The 21,017-nt window shown below is 39.3% G+C and overlaps 1 protein-coding gene across 3 annotated transcripts in view; it reads right to left on the bottom strand.

Moving 5' to 3' along the window:
• Nucleotides 1-21,017, bottom strand: part of PLA2G4A (phospholipase A2 group IVA) — a 68,904-nt gene that overhangs the window by 12,834 nt on the left and 35,053 nt on the right. For all 3 annotated transcript variants that reach the window (XM_031554742.1, XM_019618425.2, XM_019618426.2), the window contains 7 exons: nt 16,400-16,536; nt 11,918-12,140; nt 9,907-10,021; nt 6,220-6,357; nt 5,801-5,893; nt 3,522-3,593; nt 1,144-1,386 (listed from right to left, as the gene is read on the bottom strand). In XM_031554742.1, the coding sequence (XP_031410602.1) occupies nt 1,144-1,386; nt 3,522-3,593; nt 5,801-5,893; nt 6,220-6,357; nt 9,907-10,021; nt 11,918-12,140; nt 16,400-16,536 (1,021 nt within the window). The remainder of the gene's footprint in view (nt 1-1,143; nt 1,387-3,521; nt 3,594-5,800; nt 5,894-6,219; nt 6,358-9,906; nt 10,022-11,917; nt 12,141-16,399; nt 16,537-21,017) is intronic.

The following is a 21,017-nucleotide window of genomic DNA, read 5'->3' as shown; positions in this document are numbered from 1 at the left end:
GGCCAGCAGGCTGAGGGAGGTGATCCTCCCCCTCTGCTCTGTCCTGGTGAGGCCACAGTTAGACTACACAGTTAGACTATTGAACATCCAGTTCTGGGCTCCCCTGTTCAAAATAGACAGGGATCTCCTAGAAGGAGTCCAGCAAAGGGCCAAAGATGATGAAGGGCCTGGAGCATCTCCTGTGTGAGGAAAGGCTGAGTGACCTGGGTCTGTTTAGCAAGGGGAAAAGAAGACTGGGGGGGGGAGGGGAAGGGCAGGATCAGATGAATGTTAATAAATATCTAAAGGGAGGTGGGAGGAAAATGGATGAGGCCAGGCTTTTCTCAGTGGTGTGTAGCGATAGGACAAGGAGTAATGGCCTGAGCCTTGAACTTGAAAGATCTGTACTGACATGCAGACAGACTTCTTTGCAGTGATGGCAGTGATGGAGCACTGCAACAGAGATGTTGTGGAGTCTCCTTCTGTGAAGCCCCTTCTATTCAAGCCCCATCTGATGCTGACCTGTACCACCTATTGTGGTTTGGACTCAGTGATCTCTTGAGGTCCTTTCCAACCCCTGAGATTCTGTGAAATGCAGATGCGTCTGACAGATCAGTCATACTGAGAGGAACATGGAGTCAGGAAAGCAAGGATGTTCAACTAGAACAAATCCTGCCTCAGCAGTATTGTCAGAGGAAAACAAAGGTGTCAGAGAAGTTACAGAAAAGCTGTAGAAGGATAAGGAGAGGTTCTACTTCCATCCGAAGGCTTAGCCTGTGAAAAGAACATAGACCATCCCTCGGAGCAGCCCACGTGAGTGAGAAGCAGCCTTAATGAAGGGTGCCATACACAACAGTGGCTTGATCACCTCTGTCAGCATCTCCTTGCAAACAAAGCCAAAATGGTAGTAGTTATGCTATAGAGCTTGTCAGAGGATTCAGGAAGTAGGCGGCAGGCAGAAACTGTTGTGCAGTGCCTTTTGTGACTCCCAGTCATCTGACAACCTTCAGTGCTGGTCAGTACTCCTGACTGCTTATAGAGAAATGTTGTCCCACCTTTGTTCAAGAGTAGCTGTAAGCCCTGTAGTTTGAGTAAATGTTACTACACTGAGGAACACAGTTTAATCAATGAACATGCAGCAACACAGGCTTTCTGCAAACTAACCTGCAACGGCTGCATCTAGTTCATCTTCTTCCACAGATTCCTGAGTCAGGAGGTCTGCCAGAGGAGACAGTGGGTAACAGCTGTTGAGGTTCAATCCCAGCATGAAGTTGTGCACTTTCCCAGCACGCCCTTCCCTGGTATTGAAAAGGGCACTATCACCCACCAAAGCCATCAGCATTCGCTGCACCCAGCTTTCTTGGCTGCTGTTCTGATACTCTTCATTTGCCTCTGAATTTTCAGTGCCTTTAGAGGATGAAGAAAAAAATTCAGTGGTGAGATAATTAACATGTGAAGTATTAAACCAAAAGTTCTGGGCTTTTTGAAATAAAAGACCAATTAAAATAAGCAGAACTAGGCCACTGCCTTCTTTCAAAGAGCCGCAGATTGAATGAAGGAGCTCTGCTGCAACAATTTTATGGAGAGAATGGATAGAAATCATCCTCTCACCTTCACAAGCCAGCAAATGTTCTCATTTGCACTACAGCAGTGTGGATATGTCCAACAGGAAAACATGCTGGGACTTCGTTAGATGACCTGAGCTGAATTTTACCTAGTCATATTTTCATTGCCTTTGCCATCCAGACTTTATCTGTCCTAGACTCAGGTGAGAAACCAATACCTGTATACAGTAGACTCAAATTCATTTGGATGTATATTGACATCCTCTTTCATCCTTTGCTGACTGCTAGAAATCTAGTTTTCCTTAAGGAACCAGTGCTAGGCCTCTGAATCTTCATGAAATCTTTGTTTGGTTCTCCTTAGTACATCCCCTTACTGTGTCCTTGGAAAATACCACTCTCAGGTGGAGATGCAGTATTTATGCTGGCTCTGGGTGGCCTCTGCTTAAAAAGAGGTCATTTCTATTTTACTTAACTGCAGACAATCACAGAGTTAGATATATTCTTCACAATCACAGTGGATACGGAAGGATGCATACAGTTGTAGATATTAGATATAAATTTTGTGATATCTGCATAAATGAGAACGCTATCACACAGAAATTCTAAAATATCTGAAAAATGTAACTTCACTAAACTAGACATAATAATCAGTATTTAGTTTTAATTAAGTAGTACAATAAAATGTCCAAACTTAGATATCTAGATGTTATAAACACTAAAATGACTTGGACTGGTGTGGCCATTTATAACCTGCCATAACACAGCTTTTCCATTGCTTTATACATTGAGATAAGTCAAGCTCAGGCTCTTTCTACAAGAAGAGAGAAAACAAACATCAAACACCACGGAGTTCTGAGCTCCAATATCCACAGAGAAATATCCTACACAAGACAACCAAGTGCACACAGAACAGATCTGCAGGCTGTCCTCCACTATGGCTACAAAATGTGAAAGAAATTTCTTGCTGGCTTAAACAAAGCTTCTAGTATTTGAACAGGAAATCTGCAGCATAAAATGTGATATCACCTCTCCTTGTTATTTTACACATAAGGGAAATGAAGAAGCAATCATTCAACTCAGCTAATGACCCAATCAAAGGCTCATTTCACAAGATTTTCTTTTCTTCCTGCAGACTTTAGAATTACAAATAAGCACACAGACCCACATTCCCATTCTTGCCTAAGTTGTTAAAAAAATAATTGAATTCTTCAGATGAAAATCACTATCATCCCTAAAAGTATCATCATGTACAGAAAATGTTATTAGGATAAGACCAGAACCTGGACTGAAACATCATACATCCTCAGGTGGTTTAGATGCCTGAATTTTTTCAGTAGGATCTTTTCTTACCACATGTGGTTGTGCCTGTTTTGGGAAACTGGATTTGGGCGCTGTTTAAAGCACTACGCCAACCACTAGGAATTTCCTGTACCAGATATTGTTTGTACAGGTGCTGGAAGATATCTATGAATACTGGAAACACAAAGTAAACCATTCACAAGTAAATATTTGATAAGGAGCCCTTCATAACAATGGGTAGTGCTAGTTTGCTATGCTGATAACAATTCAAGCAATGCCTCTGAGCTCAGTAGCTTGCTGAACTTCAGGAGATCACTGGCTCAGGCAGTCTCATTTTTGGATGTACGGGAAAGTGCAGATCACTGTGAAGCCTTGCTGGGTGGGTGCTAAGACTGAAGGCATGCAAGGGAGTCATTTACTCACTGACTTGAGCAGCAGACACAAGGTCAAGCCAAAGGCCTTCTGAGGGCTTTTGATCAAGATATCTCTGTTTTCCTGAGCCACTGGCTCCTTTAAAACCCTTCTGCTAAATAGTTAAGTTTTACCACTGTTATCATTTGCAAGAGACTGATAAGACTAAGGAAAATGGGATTTGACAACATCCTCTAAATTCGAACATGTTACAAGAAAGCTGATGAAGAAAGTAAAGTATGAAATATAATGTGTTGATTTCCTTACCTTTTGGATGCTGTGATTCATCTTCACTGTCTGAGCTGTCATTACTTACAAGGTGCTTTAGCCTAATATTTTCTGTCAAAAGAGATACAGAATTACTTTGAACTACTACAGCTTAATTGTCAGGATAGCTAAGAATTTCAAACCAATATGAGGCATAAAACTGTAATAACTGTGATATTTTTCATAATAGAGAACACAGCTAAGAGATTTAATCTGTTGTGGACATCTCTACATTCAGAATCTGATCAGGATATATTGGTGTTAGCTTGCAATTTTTGCCAAGCTCCTGAAATAAGCAGACTAACCAAAAGGTTGGAAAAAAAAAACAAAAAAAACAAAAGGAAAACCTAAAGCAGTACATACTACCTGCTTCTGCATCATATTTGACACATCTCATTCACCTGAAGTAAATTCAGATGTATAGCCTCTATTGTCTCAGTAACTCCTAGCAAACTAGGAAGACAACAGGAGATCCCTTAATCCACTGCTAATATTCAAACAGACGAACACTGCTGCAGCTCAAAGAGCACTGGGACACTGCTCTCAGATGTAGGGTTTGGGTTTTGGGTGGTCCTGTGTGAAGCCAGTGGTTGGACTCTGTGTTATTTGGGGGTCACTTCCAACTTGGAATATTCTATCATCATATTTTATGATGGTACATTCATCTTTTAGGTTGTCATTTCCATTATATGTCATATTAAAGCAATGGCAATATCACTGTTATTTTAGCTCAAGGTTCAAACCTATTTCCTATAAGTAGATAGACTGAAAGGAGAGAGATTTACCACAGTGCCAACTGTAAAAACAATACAGCTTTATTAATCTCTGTAAAGAATAACAAATACAGATGACTACCATTGTTGCTTTTTCTGAATATATATATAGCTATATAAAATCACATAACAAAACAAAAGAGCTCTTGTCATCATGGATTTCTCCTTAAATACTTTTTAATACTCAGGGGTCCTCAATCACTATCTAAAAAATGCCAATAAAATACACACGCATATCAAAGACAAACATGTACAAATTCTAAAGCCATGTCATAGAAAACAGGTGAAAATTAATACCAGTGATCAAAAAGGAAGATAACAAAAATACCAAATCCAGTTTTAAGACATTACATCATCTCTTTAAAGCAAACCCTAAGAAAAATTGCTTGTTTGCTGCTGCTAAGTATGACTAACAGATTCTCTGCACAACTGTGGCTCTTCTGATGCCTGCTGGCATTTTGCCATACATTCTAGTGGTACTGAGATTTTACTGGGACATCTGCAGCTCTGGTAACAGATTGTGGTTCTCCTCTAATCAGTATTTTAACATTTTAGAGTACAGTTTTTAAAGTACATGTGAAATAAATACAGATGTTAGCCAGGGTTAGGAGATAAAAATTTGTATCTCAACATCATAAGCAATTACATAAACCCTTCTATGAGCAAATTCATTAACAGATACCCTCCATGGGTGTTAACACTCATGAGGTGTACGAGGTGTATGAACCTGAAGGCACAGGTCCCATTTTCTTTCATAAAGCAGTACAGTCTCAAACAGCTCAGTAACATCTATTAGAAGAGAGACACAGCTGAGGGGCTTAAGGATTTGGTTTTTAATCATCTTCATCTGCATTCTAAAAAAAATCATCTATTGCTTTAGATAAATTTCCCTGTAATGCCTTCTTAGTAGGAAAAAAATTGTTTAAAAGCTGTTTCCTTATCAACAGCATTCTCAAATAAAGCATAGCAGTCCAACCCAAGCAAACTACAACTCTTCTGTTACACTTATTTTGCCATTCGTACACTAGGAATGGAAACAAAATCACCAAATTATTAAGCGAAGGATCAGAAACCAGCAGCTGAATTGTGATTAGAAATAGGTAGCCTAACAATTCAGAAATGATAAAATTTATGTTCACTTGACTATTTCTAGAATAATACAGCACTGTGTCAAGAGATTATAAAAGCAAATTAAAAAACCTAAAAAAGCATTTGTCATCTTTCAATCTATAAAAACTAGCATAAGAAAGATCTTACACTTCTATGAAAATATTAGGTAGATATATGCATGTGATGTTCATCTGATACTGATTAGAAAAGAAAGTATGAAAAGTTCTAGTTTCCTTTCCCTACCCTCACTAGGATCTAGCAATGTCAGCAGTTCAAATTGCTTGCATTACACATTCTTACAGCCACTTCCAACAAAGTGCCATCTTTCTACAGAGAGTCCACTGAATCTTGTTAGGAATTGTTCTGCTTAATAGCGTAGTTATTTACTAAAGTTACCTAGCTCTTCTTCCATGGTGGGACCTTTGTTTTGAGAATTGGAGACACCGAGCACTCTGTTAAATAATATAGAAAACGCGCTGCCCCAGACACCTGTAAAGTGAAAACAAAGAATGAATGGAGGCTGGTAGAAGAAGAAAAAAGAAATAATAACAAAAACCAACCACATACTACAATATGTAAGTAGCTGCTTTCATTCTGAACAGACTTGTGATTATGGAACACATTATGTCAAACTCAGATTTACCAGAAGCCCAAAGCTAGGAAATGACAATCCATGTCTGTGAAATCTTCCAAATGTTTGTCTTCTCACCAACTAAAATGGTACTTCTTGCTTCCCGTATTTTTGCTTGTCTTTATAAGCACCCGTTTATGAACTATTAAAATTAGTTTCAAGTTTCCTTCCATCACATACTCACCCATTAAGAAATGCAAAGGATTTTCATTGTACTTCTTCACCACTGTTCCCATAAAAAATTTGCTTCCAAACAAATCAGGAGACATAAAAGTGCCATACTTTGCCATACCGATCTCATAGGGACTGAATTCCACCCAGTCTGCAAAATAAGAAATTTGCATCACAATCTCAATCTGAATAGAAACAGGGGATGTTCACACATAAATGGCTGAGGCTCCCATCCAAGGAAACAAACATGAATTAAATTGGTTCTGAACCAACAGTAATGTCTCTTACATCGTGCAGACTTGAACATTTTGTTTGCAAATGAAGAATAGCCTTACGTCACAGCAAAGGAAGAATTGTCATTTCCATTCCCTCTTATCACAACAATATTTGGAAGAGAAATATAAGGTTGGAAGAACAAAAGGAAAAAAACCAGTAAACACAAACAAGAAAAACAAAATAACATCTAGTTTTCATCTCACGGTCCCATATGATTCCTTGTTACATAAAGCACCAATATGGAACTCAGTTCCAGCTTTCTTTTCCTTCACTGTGATCCCACCAAATATGCTATCCAAATTGTGGATGACAGCGACAAAGGCAGCAGAAAAATTATTCAACATGGCAAGAAAGAGTGTGATGTTGTGAAGGATTATAGCAGAGGCACTAAGGTTACACCAAAAATGTTTCCTGAGAAATACTACAAGGTAAGTCAAAGCTGAGAGGCACTTCATAAAGTTACTAGTACCAAACTGTGTTAATATATTTTTTAATGTATACACTAGCTTGACAAATAGAAAATTCATTCAAACACGAAGCAAAATATTCTGGTGCATTTTCTGGCCTCAGAAGAAAATTCCAGAAGTGATTTACATTCTACAGCTTATGTCTGTAGAAAATGTATTTTAGTTGATTTTGAACTACTGTTTTTGTACAAGTGGAACTGTTTCTATTAGAGAATTTGCTTCATCTTTGAGCAAAAGTGAATAAAAAATACCGAACATTTTCACTACTTTGATCATCTGCTTTTATCTTCCAGATTTTTATTAGTGATCAATTTGGCCGCTTATGTAACTATAGATTAGAAATAACCCTGAAGCAAGAAGTCAAAAGAAAGAGTTTTCAGATCCCCACAGATCACAAGGTGCTATCCAATCATGCAGGTATTCAGCTTTTCGTTTGAAACAGTAAGAGGAAAGTTAACCATCTGTCCCAAAATGGAAAGATTTAATCATGACTGCTATGACTTTTGTTTTGTGGGGCAATGCTTAACTACGTGAGTCAAATACAACATCCTACTTTCCAAATAAACCACCCACAAATAAATTTTCAGCTACTAGAACAGAAGGAAATTCCTTTAAAGATCCAGTCCAGGAACTTAAAGCTATTTGCCTTTCGTGTCATGTCACCAACAAGCTTTGGCAGGTACGTATTTTAGAATCATAGTGATAGAGAAACAATTTAGATTAGAATTAACTTAAATCTGTGATTGTCTGCTTTCATTTTTCTATTTGCACTAATGATGATGATTTCTGAAAACATACTCTATCACAGAAATAAGGCAGCTGTTGAATGAAATGACTTTTGCCTTAGCTTCTTCTGCCATTCCTGAAGCTCCCTGAGACAGCAGCCATTCAAATCAGTGTCCCAAGAGAGAAGCCTCACACTGAAAGACAGAGAGTGAGAATGGAACCTTATATCATGAGAAACACTTAAGTGTTTCTAGGAGTTTCCCTGTCAAGTTCCTCATCTGTGGCTTGTTCCAAAATGTACCACTATCAGAAGTCTCTCCACTTCTCTCTGGATATCACTGGATATCAGTATATTTTTATCATTTCGGAAGATATCTTAATAAAAAAAATAGTAATAAAAAGTAATTTAAGAAGCAGTCTTCAACTAGATCACTGTAATTATATTCAGTTACAGCGATTACTGCAGTTCTGGGTACAGCCAGCGGTGCCAGGGTCAGGAGTACTGGGAAAGCACGCAGAGCTGCAGGAAATCTTGCACCATCACTCTTCCAAGGAATGTTACCTGGTGTAACTAATGCATCTCAGCTCTAAAACAACATGAAAGATCTCACCTGTGTCTATAATCTAGTAAAAAAGAAAGTGAAAATATTTTAGTTCAAAGCCTGCTCAGTGATAAAAGGAGAAAGGAATCTTAGAATAGAAACAATCAAGATCATCCTCTACAATGACAAAGATGGTAGTCTCAATAAAGGAAAAACAAGATCCATTGACAGAGGTAGTATTTTTTCCCTAATTAGGAAGGCTGGAGAAATCAACCAGCCTTCAGCTGCTTCTGGACTTGCTTTGAGAAGGCTGCTCTTAATGAAAGATCGTTTCATTTTTAGAAACAGTAAAGAAGAAACCAAAACAAAATTCCTCATAAAACAGAAAGTCATCAGAAAACAAAACACTTGTATGTTAAACTGACGAGCTTTCAGGTTTTTGAGGAAAAAAGCAGAAATTCTCCTACGAAAACTGTAAACTTACAGCCTCATTTTCTATTATGAACAAATTTTTGACAGTGACTTTTCCAAACGCTTTTTGGGAAACGTGGGTATAATGTGACTTCTAAACCTCTGCCAAGTCACTCAGTGCTTCCTTTCTCAGTCATATAAGTGTACCTAGGCACAGAGATCCCTTTACTTGTACAGCAAGTAGTGCCAGCAGACTTTCTCTCAACTCAGTTACTGGATGGGACTAGAAGCTGTGAATAAAAATAAAGCCTCTTTTAAGTCACCAACAGCTGTGAATAAAAATAAAGCCTCTTTTAAGTCACCAACAGTACCATACAGCACGCAAGAAATAAAAAGGAGTACATCTGTTGGAATAACTTTGCCTGACTGAAAATGTTTCCCTCTGCCTTTTTGGAATTCCAGTGTTGAGTGGCATTCTGCTGATGGAGAACCGCCAGCTTTTTACCTTGACTCCTTAAATTACTGAGCTACTACATGGGTAAGTGATATTCTTTTCAATTGGCAGGAAATTCTTTTTTTTCTTTTTTTTTCTTGCAAGAGATAGAGAACAGAACTTATGATTCCACAGAAGCCCAAAACAGTGATAGAATTAATTCCAAGGAACAAAAGAAAAAAGAGCAGTTGATCTAAAATACACTGTATTTGTCTTTCTGATTTACTTGCTAATAGGGAGAGGGAAAGATGCACCTTAAAAGATAAGCAAAAGCTCAGCTTCGGGCTATGCCATAAGGAATAGAAGTATTCAACATCTCTTTTCAAAGCTGCTTTGCTCTGATAGACTGTGTCCACATCCTGCCCCAACCAACCAAGTACACACATAAGAACATGCTCACTGATCCTTGAAACATCTTGCAGATTCTACTGTCAGATTCCAGCAGCCACTGAGCACAAACATGTCTATTTCCTCATTATCTTTCCAAACAGCTAGAACAGTTGTGATTATGTTTTGCTTTGGTACATTCTTTATCACAAGTTTCTACTCCTGTTTTAAATGAGAGCTCTCTGTAGCACTGTGAATTTAGATAAACTGAAAAGAATGTTTAATAAAATGCCAGGTTCTAACCTAGTCCTCGCCACAAGGAACATGTGTAGTCAAGTTACACAACACAATTAGTCTCAGAGGTTAGAAAAAAACAAAACAACAGGCTTTTTGTTTTTTCAATCATGCACTTCTCATTCCTTTTCACAAATGATTCCGCAGACAGATTGAAAACATACCTGCAAACATCAGCTCTGAGACATCTGGTTTGACATGGAGACATGTAAAGAGTGGAAGAGCACACTGTGCTTCATTGACTTTCTCCTTCATGTCACTCAGAGTGGTGTCCATTCTCTGTGTGAAAAGAAAGAAGTTACATCCAAAGAGATCCTGTGACAGCCTGCTGATACTTTGGAAATTACAAATTTCTCTGAAAAATGGACAAAATAATTCCAATAAAACAGAAGAACTTGTAAAAGGAAGCAGTCTGTTTGAATGCCTTTTATCTGCACAATTCAGGAGGAAAGGGATGGTTGATAGAGAGATGATACAAGCATGAGTTATATGAGGGCTACTCTAAAAGTAATGCCTCCTATGTTATGCTGTTGGTCCATCACATTAGATGCAGATGTTGGTGGGATGGCAATAGAGGTTGAACCTTCACACCAAAATCATGTTACATGTTGTTGCTGCATGACAGATGGCAGCAGAGAGGCAGTCTGACAGAATGGTGCCTGACATGGATGTATGTACAAAGCAAAGGAGTGGAATTGAACTCCTCCATGCAGAAAAAAATGGCATCCACTGACATTCACTGACACTTGTGAATGTTTATGAAGACCAAACAGTGGATGTGAGCACAGTGAGGTGGTGGTGACAGAGACGTGAAAGACAAGTCATGTTCCAGACAGCCATGCAGATTTTCACCATTGTGACACAGAGGCATCATTTCATCACTGGTAAAAATGCACAAGTTATAGTGGTGACATGCTGAAAAAGAGTGCTTTGTAGCTGAGAATTTGCTTTGTCAAACAGTGCCATTGTGCTCTTTGTATCTGTTGCAGATTCCTTGGAAATAAATAGGAGGCTTTACTTGCACTGCAGTCTATGCAGAATCCAAGATAAGATAATCACAAAGGAAACAGTACTGTTGGTCAATGCAGGTTCTTCCCTGCTGCTACTGCAAACCATTAAAGGAAAAACCTCTCATTCAGAACGGCCATTAACAATCATGAAATGTTTTTCAGTCTGTGCTGTTTGTAGGAACTCAGGAAAAGCTAGGAAAAGCAAATGGACCATTAAGAGGCTAACTAAGGGCCTGCATCTCCCCCAGACAGTATTCTGGAGACTGCAATCAAGAAAAGAATGAAAATAGTTATGGCACAATAGGACTAGGACTTGTTACCTGCAAAAAAACCAAGAGCTTTATATTCTTTACTTACTGACAGAGTCACGTTCAGATTTCAGCTAAACATCTGTGCATTTGCTTAACTCCTTAGCATACAAGGACTTCTAACCAGCCTCATAGGATCATCAACATTCCCTTGTTGTGTTGCCTGTTTTTCAGTATTTTAGTGTTTAAAACTAACATATGTACTTATGAAATGAACACGTGCATTAAAAAGTCTGCGAATCTATTAACACATTTCAATCTTACGATAAGATCAAATTCAAATTCTGCTTACTTGACTCATTTCAACTTGAAGTCTGTGCCTGATTCAGTCAAATAGGATTTGTCAATAATAAAATACAACAGTATGAAATACTGCTATTGTCTTACTTCTCAGAAAAACAATTAGTATTAGAGATGTGGACCTGTCTTTCACATTGAAAACAATATTTTGTTAAGTAACTGCTGCTTCCCTCCTAGCAGAATGTGTGTAAAGATGTTGCAACATTGCGTAACTGTTTGTTGAAAATGCTCAAGCAGCAACTTCTATGGATGATATGCATGCTAGGAGCATGCTGCAGTTATCCAGCAGTTGAGTTCATTTCTGTTGCACATGAATGTATGTTTTCCTAGCTCTTAATGAAATGAGAACCATTCCAAACATACCCCAGAGCACAGAAAGCATTTTACAAACTTCTTACCCAGTATCTGTTCAGCAGTCACTTCGAATACTCCTATTGCTAAATAAGCTTTGCAAAAAGTTACCAAGGTCATTTAAAACAAACAAAAAAACAAAACAGCAACAGATCAAACGAGCAATATTTTCACAGCTTTAATATTCATTAAAAAAATGCACTCACGTTATGAATAAGTGTTTCACCTATTAGCATTCCAAAGATATCAGTAAAGGTGACTGGCTGCCCTGAGCTTTTTTTATTCCACAATGCTTCAATGTAACGTTTGACTTTCTGAGGAGTGAGCAGCAGAAGTGGGTTGTGACTGACGGAGTTCATCAATTCTTGATTAATCTCCTTTGGTCCTTTTTCTGGAAAATCCGGGTGTGAATATAAAGTTGACATGTACCTGCAAGGGAAAACAGGCTCTGTCAGTGCTAAAGCCTTGTTCACTTGCTGATTATTTTACTCACTGTAAATCTTTTTTTTTTTTTCCTCAAAGCATAGAAAGCTACATAATTTGTTATAAGTGGAAACATACAAGCAAGTACTCAACAAACACTTCCATGGTATTTACGATGTAAAATTCTAATGTGTTTATCATTTACCTGTTTAAGGGATACTGGGCAGAATTGTGGAAGGCTGAAAAACAAAAGAACTGGGTATTCTATGAGTACACGCAGATTCAAAAAATCCTAAAATATACGAGTGTACTAGCATATTTTCCAGGACGTACATGTTTTCATAATAGGATGAAGCGTAATAACTACAACCTGTGCAGGGATTTAACTGGGGATTTAGTAAAGGCCTATTGGGCAAATTGTCATTTTGTCATTGAGTAACTCTGGAAACTGAGGTTTTGTTTACTCAAAACAAAGTTTAGATTCAGATGTAGACAACTGTGGTTTTCGCTTGGCTGGCTCAATTAAAACTATGGTTGAAGACTCTAGATATGCCATCCAAACTTAGTAGAGGCTCCTTTCACTATTATTTATTCAATTAGCTGGCTTATATATACATACCATGCTTCACGCGTAATTCTGCATAGCAGTTTCACACACACTGTGTAATCTTGGCCCTGAGGTCACTACTCTGCAATTCAGTTGATGGCATGATGAACTTCGTCACATGCAAGATGTAACAACTTGATTCACTAAGCCCTTGTGCAGTCTCTAAAGCTCAGCATGCACGTCAGCCCGTGGGCGGAAGAAATACAGCAGCAAGCTTCCATCCGAGCACAGAAAGGAAAACGCAGGATGAAGAATTCAGCACAAGGTTGAAGCAAGAAGACAGATGAAACAGCCAAGTAGGTAAATGCATTGCTCCAAGGTTCAGCACGCATCTGAGGAAACAAGCGAAAACCTGACACTCCGTCTAGGAAAGGGATACTCCACCCTTCAAGAAATACAGAAAGAAAAAAGCATTATTGCAAACTATCAGAATGCACGGAAAAAAAAGAATAGAAAGCGTGCCAAAGTGTCAATTTTTTTATTCATCAAGTGAGGAAATTCTGAATAGGTGACATCACAAAGACAGCAAAACAAATTTGTTTAAATACAATTGTTTTCAAATATGGTTCTGACTGAATCAGTTCAGATAATCCTGCTATTTTAAAACATGCTCTATAGGTTTATATTGGGTGACCTTTGTATTCACACCTGGGTTTTCTAGAGAAAGGACCACATGCCCAGCTGACATCTTTTCAAAACACGGACTGCGTATTACTCCCTAGAAACACACTGACAAGCCTTCACACTGTGCCACACAATTCAACTGCTCGTCATACAGTCAACGGAAACCTTCCTCTTTTGCTGCAAATTGGAAAAGGTACATCCAGATCACATAACAGAGAGCAGTAATCTGCCACACCAACTAGAAAATCCAGCAGAAACATGATCCAGGGTGCCAGCCTCTTACAGTTAAATCTGAATCACAAATTCTTATTTTTAGTTCAGAGTCTGTTCTGGCATTTACAAAGGTTCAGAAGCTTCCTGTATAGTATGGGAGTGGGATCAAGCTTCAACCCAAAGCTGAAAATAATTGAAAAAAATAACAAGAAATAGAACAGATTATTAACTATTTCAAATAGCAACTTTAAGAGTGTTTCCTTAGAATGTGTAACCAAAATTCATGTACTTGCTTAGAGTTAGACAAGTGGATAACCACAGAATCACCAAGGTTGGAAAAGACCTACAAGGTCATCCAATCCAACCATCCACCTATCACCAATCGTTCTCACTAAACCATGTCCCTCAACACAAAATCCAAACGTTCCTTGAACACCTCCAGGGTCTGTGACTCCACCACCTCCCTGGGCAGCCCATTCCAGTGCCTGACCACTCTTTCAGAAAAAGCAGTATTTTCTAACATGCCCTGGTGCAGCTTGAAGCCATTTCCCTCTAGTTCTGTCACTGTTACACGAGAGAAGAGGCCGACCCCCAGCTCACTGCAACCTCCCTTCAAGTAGTTATAGAGAGCAATGAGGTCTCCCCTGAGCCTCCTCTTCAAAACTCACCTCAGGTACATCTCTCACTATTCCAAAAATAGCCATTTTCCCTCAGTCTTAAAGAAACAACTAGACATTCATATAGTCCTGTGATTTAGACTGGAACCTTGAAGCCTCCAGTCCAAGCTTTTGCTCATTGCAGAGGCAGCTGAAAAGTCAGATCAAGTTGCTCGGGGCTTTGTTCAGTCAAGTTTCCTTCCACATCACATCAAGCATTCAGACATCCTGAGTCAGTCATCCTATCCAGCCCAGTCAAGCAATGATGGAGCAATCCATTCCGGTGCTTGACCGTTCTCACTGCAGAACTATTTTCCTAATAGCTAACCAAATTTCTCTTGCTGTAACTTACAGCCATTACTCCTTGTCTCTTTTCTGTATATCTCCAAAGAGCCTGTTTTCTTTACTCATTAGATTATGAAGACAGCAGCAAGACCTCCCCATACCACTACCTTTGCCTTCCCTCCTCAAGTCCGAAAAAATCCATCCACCTCAGCTTTCCAAGAACTCTACTCCCCTAATTGCATAGGCGGTACTTTGGTGGAATTAACCTGTGGAGGCCTTTCTTATATTAGGTAGCCCTAATCTCACTCAGATTCAGTTCCAGTATTCAAAGTGGTACATACAAAAAGAACCAGTTATGTTAAAATCATTTATTGTGACATCTGGGATACTTCCGTGAAAAGTTCAAAATTTTCTTAAGATGCAACATCCTCTACTGCAAAGTGACCAACTGACATTAAAACCGAGTTTTAGTTAGACAATAAAAAATGCAGTTTCCACTTAACAAAGAAAACATAGTGCTAAGGAGGCCAAGCAGTTAAGAAATTTGGCTTGTATTTGCCAGATGTCTTTGGCTGATGCAAATCACACAGCCTTTTAAAATGTTACATCATTTCATTTAAGAAATGTGAAAACAAATAGTTTCAACATCTGTAATAAGTGTAATTTGGGATAGCTTTTATAAAAGCCAAGAAGACAAAAGGCTGCAAATTCATAACACTGATCAGGGAGACTAGCAACCCTCTTTTTCAGAAGACTGATCAAAGCAGAAGTAACACCAGGGTTCAAATTATTCTGCTGCCTACAAAGCCCTGAGCCCATACCATCCAGAGAATGCCTTTCATAATGCTGTCAATCTGATTTTCTCCTGTAACTGGCATGAAGTATTCACTGAGTCAGAAGGATATCACAGCTACCTGATGAGGGCATTCTCAAATTGAGACATCTTGGAAGATCTTTTCTCCCATCTGAATGACATATTTCTTTAAAAAAAACAAACAACACATATTTCCCGATACAATGCAATCAGTATCACCTGCAGCATGGCAAACTGTATCCTTTCCTAAAAGCTGATATACATTTGCTCCAATTTCCTTATACTAAGAAATGATTCCCAATTAGGCCCTGGACATCACCAGTAACCACTATGAAAGAGAGTAGTGAGTCTAAAAATGGAGCAGAAGACCTTTCAATGTTTTCGAGAATTGCTGAGAAGTGCCCCAAGAGGATATTATCCACTTAGGGTTGAATGAGCCTTTATCTTCAAACTGAAGATTTATTTTATTTTTTTTCATTTAATCAGAAAAAGAAAACAAAAGAAAAAATAGTTGGGTTTGTATCAACAGCATGAATTTTTTTTGTTCATCCATCAAGAGGAAAAAAATCAGCTACACAGCTCTAATATATTCAGCATTGATGACAGATACAGAAATGAGGGTGTACATGTGTAGCACTTTTTTCATCCGTTGCTGCTAGCAAAGCTCCCAGGAAGACCACCTGGAGACCAAGCTGTCTTTACCCTTCCAGGCATTCCGGAACACCTCCTCTAGCAGATCTGCTCTACTGACACGCTGACCTGTAAGACAATTGGCTCTGTGAGCCTCTTACCTGCTGATAGTGATGATTTGATATGAATAACAGCCTTAGAATAAGTTCACTTTCATGAAAATTTGTTCTCAAACTTCCTGAGGAAAAAGAAAAGAAAAAGAGAAAGAAAAAGAGAACGAGAAAGAGAACGAGAACGAGAAAGAGAACGAGAAAGAGAAAGAGAAAGAGAAAGAGAACGAGAAAGAGAAAGTAAAAGAAAAAGAGAAAGAAAAAGAGAAAGAAAAAGAGAAAGAAAAAGAGAAAGAAAAAGAGAAAGAAAAAGAAAAATCTCTTACCACGTGGATCCAGAAAGACCAGCAATGTAAGTTGCACAGTCTAAAACTCCTGATTCATAAAGTGCTTTCATGACACCAGCAAACCCAACCATAGCACGAAAGCCACCTCCTGAACCCAGTACTGCTATCACTGGTACCTGCAGAGATTAAAAGAATAGTCTGTCATCACATCAGCTCAGTTACAGACTTAAGTAGTAAATAAATGTTATTCACTAATCACCAGCCAAACATAGTAACTTTGTGCAATTAATAGTTACCACGCAATAAACCTCACAGCAGACACAAGATCCGTGTGTAACAAGTTCTAACAAGACAAACAGAAGGTATTTTGCAGTTTCTTAGCGGCACATGTGTAAGAGAGTGGAAAATAGTAAGGTGCTCTGAGATATGACATTTAAGTAGGAAGAGTGCCATGAATGCACCACGAGGCTAACTGTCTACCTTAGCATTACCGGCCCAGGAGTGATGTACATCTTCTGTATATAATTTGCTTAGTCCTTCTGCTTCACCAAGCACTGTACAGCAGAAATACTTACAGATTGCAGCATGGGACCACAAGCAAGAGCAACCAGGAATCAACCAGCAGCAAAAGATTCGAGGTTCTGCCATGGTGAAAACCTCATGCAAAGGCAGATTTCCTTTCAGCTTCCTATTTACCTGGTACCAAGGGACCACTGGTAACCAGGAGGTGCAAATGAAAGGCACCACCTGGTACGAAGGGATGTAAAGGGAGGCTATTTGGGCCTAGGTCCCGGGTGAGCAAGGAGAAAGACACACAACTGAGGCAACACAAGGGTAGGAAGGAAGCATGAGTTTCCAGAATAGGCAGTAGCAAACCTGTTACTTCGGGTGGTGATGGAAATCCCCCCTGCCACCTCCAGCTCTTCACCTTAGTTCAGAGCTCTAGCGACAGAGAGGGATGAACAAATGCAGTCAGGGAGGACTTTGGACTGGCTACTCTCTAAGAAACAAGGTTACAAAGTGACAAGCAGCTGGCTATTCTCTCCTCTCTGGGACAAGGCCAACCTGACAGCCAGACCAGCTTGTACAGGGAGGTCTGCTGCTCATTCACACTCAGGATCCAGGACAGCATGCAGAGATGGCCGAGTCTCATTTGGCCTCCAAGTTCCTCACCGCTCACCCATGTAGCATTACTGATATAGATGAAGATGAGAAGGGCTTTGACTCCCCTTTAAAGAGGAAGAAGGGGCACAAGGCCCCAAGCCTGTGGCCTGTGGACTTGATCTTTTTAGTCTGGAAGAGAAATTGCTCAGGCTGATCTTGTCACGCACAGGTGGTATCACCAGGAGACTCTTGTCGTCATGATTGTGAAGCCCTGATGATGAAAATGGTCCACTGGGAAAACAAATTATCCTCTTAACCATCAGAGGGAGGAATATTTTCCTGAATGAATTTTCATCAGGATGAAACTGAAGACTTACCTTTGGGGAGCTTCTGGGTCAAGATAAGAGATGTTGGGGCAGTCTGATTTGGACTGGTGAACAAACTGGATCAAGTGGGTAAGGCTTTCTCTAGAAAAAACAGAAGTCTCCTAATCTGGCTGTGATCCTTACAGAACACAAAGGGTAACACTGTGCTAACCATCAAAGAAGTCTGTAGACTTCACAGGTGGCAACAGCCTACTGCAAATGCTAGGGGTACCCATGGTAATGCTGTACTGCAGCTGCTGCTCAGTACAGCACCAGGGGCAAAGATGGCCACTGGGAGCAGCTTGGGCTGCAGGCATTGTGAGTGACTGAGCTGAGAACCAGGCCAAGGCTGCAGAGATGAACACCAGAGGTAGGACTCTGGTAGGACTGCAGCATACTAAACTCTAATTTTCCTGAGACCCATGACACAGAATGCCCCCGATTTTCTCCATTTACAGTTGACTGAGTGTTGACAATGTACTGCATCCAAGCACAACTGAACTAGCTAATCTCTAGAGGTTCCTTCCAAGCAGTAACTCTGTAGTTGTTATATCTTAATTCTTATTCACTACTTGATGACAGAGTGCAATATTATCACTGTGCAGAATTCTTAATTTTAGGTTCCTTACTGGCATGGAAGATGTCTGATTTTTCTGATTTCTTGGGTCAAGCAGTAAAATATGTATGCATAGTGAAAGTCAGACACTACTGTTATGAGCCTCCTTCACTAATACAGACTCAAAATACAATCAGTACATCTACAGACTGCCTGAATAAGCCAACGTAGGTCTTGGCAACGGTAAGCTGGTGGACCCACAATATCCTGTTACTTAGAACACTAATTACCCAATATCTTAATAATCAGAATTTATTTGAAGAAGCCTCCACTTTTAGCAAGAATTCTTAATAAAAATATACTCCAAATTTCTTTACACTGTTGGTTCTGATTTTGTATAAGCCAGGAAATAAACAAAACAGAAAAGACATTAAATGGAGTTATTCAGTAACTTCTTAGTCACAAAGCCACAGAAATTTTTGAAGCAACCCGAAGACCAGCTCTAATCCAAATGACATCTAAGTGACAGAGCCAAAGTCAGGAAGAGTTACTAATAAAAACCAGAAGACAAACAAATAATATATGGGTTAGGAGATTAAAGCCACATTTGATAATAATAATTAAATAAAAAAAGAAAAAAAAGAATATTGCTACATAGCATGAAGCCAGTCTCAAATTCACACCAACCTTACAAAAGCTACTGGTGAGATAAGGAGAATTTATAGGCATCTGTTTACTAATTAGCTACTGCATAGCTTCCTACAGTATTTGGAAAGAAGACAGAATAGAACACAAGCACAATTGCTACCAGTATCAAGAATTTTAGACTAAGCAAAATTCCCACCTGGCTCCCGCTTTCAGAAATCTAGAATTTTCCACTGTTCAGTGTGATTAGGCAACTTCTTGGCTGTTACTAAGTGTAAAAAAACTCACACAGCTGAGCAGAAAGACTGTATTTGATCAAACTGGTAATCAGTCAAAAATGTCACTGAAACTCAAGCTGCCAATGGATGGGATGAGTTATAAGAAATGGAATCATGTGACTACTGAGTTCGGTTTCTTTCTGTAGACTTCATATTCCAAGTAGTGAAGCTTCTGTGCGGAACAAAACTGTATAGCCCCATGGAAATGATCATGCACAGTGACCAGTAAGTTGAGACATTTCCTGAGGCTTACATTCTGCAAAAACTACTTCTTCTTGATGCAACCAGATTATTCGATCATCTTCTTTGCAAGTGTTAAGCTTTAGTAATATAAACCACAGGTATTTACTGGCATCAGCATTCATCATGCACATCCACAGATAGCTATCTACCCAAAAATGACAAAGCAAAGGTAAAGATTTAGGACATGCCTTGTTTTGTTAAGCCAACACCTCAATAACGGAGCAGTAGCTTTGAACAGAAGAGCCATATTACTAATCAGAAATTTAATAACGTATGTTAGGCTTTGAAAGCTCTTTACAAACACTACCTAATTAACCTACATAGACAAATCCCAACAGGATGAAGAGGGTGGTTTGCAGGTGCAAGGCTGGAAAAAAGTATGTGAGAATACTTTCAAAGCGCCCCTATTCAACAAATCTATTCATCAGTAGAGTGGCAAGAGCACAAGGGAAAATTTGAGCTTCCTTCAGAATGCACAGAAGTCTGCAAGTAGGATCAACAAAGTATGTCAAGAAGAGTCACTACCATCTGAACGCAAATGTTTATGTATACTTAATCCACAGACACTCTGAGAATCAGTTACTTACACTGGGGAAAAAAGAGTATGCAAAGCGGCATGTGTATGTATAGGAATCTCAATTTTCACTTGTGATATCAAAGCAAAACATGAAGAACTGAATTTACTACTTTATTTCCAGAAATGCACTGAAAGAGCTCTAGAGCAGAGGGCAATAGCTGAAGCAAGTGTCCCATGATAAACAACTTCTTTAAATACTGAAAATATAACTGGAGAGAAGCATCTTCTGCATATCTATGTCCTTTATTTTGACCAATCTAATATTAATTGACATGGAGATATAAGCAAGGTGATTAAGGTGTGAGTCCTTTCCTGCTGTGCAAAAGAACGCAAAGAGCTTTATTACTACTACCAAGTAGGTTTGCTAAAGCAGCATTTCAGCTGCATTTCAGTTCCTAGCAGGTTTAAGGGTAAGAAACAGCAAAATCTAAAATCACTTACAGCCATCCTACAAGTTCCTCTAACATAAATAGGGCAGAAGTAGGGTCAAAGTAGCTGCAGACAGAGGACTAAGGGAGAAGAAGATGCCACCTCAGCACTGAGAAAGAACAGAGGAGACCAAGGCATGCATACAACTCCATGCACACAGACTGTCGCTAAGCACTCTGCTCTTCTGAGGGACTCGACTCAAGCAAATTAGCAACCTAGACCAAAAAGGCAAGGGACTCACAAGGATGTCAGGCAGTGAGTCAATGGCAACATTGTGAGTTGAAATCAAGAGTCTTGCTAACAAAAGCCCCTTGCTCTCATCTCTGGCCATACTGCCATACCTACTTAGAACCACAGAATGGCTTGGGTGGAAGGGACCTTAAAGATCACTGAGCTCCCCTGTTGTGGGCAGGGTTGTCACCCACCAGATCAGGCTGCCCGGCAGGTAACCTGGCAAAAA

The sequence above is a fragment of the Meleagris gallopavo genome, chromosome 10 (genome assembly GCF_000146605.3).
Source record: "Meleagris gallopavo isolate NT-WF06-2002-E0010 breed Aviagen turkey brand Nicholas breeding stock chromosome 10, Turkey_5.1, whole genome shotgun sequence".
NCBI classification, from domain to species: domain Eukaryota; kingdom Metazoa; phylum Chordata; class Aves; order Galliformes; family Phasianidae; genus Meleagris; species Meleagris gallopavo.
Note: the sequence above shows the minus strand (reverse complement) of the source record. Positions and strands in the feature narration are given on the sequence as shown.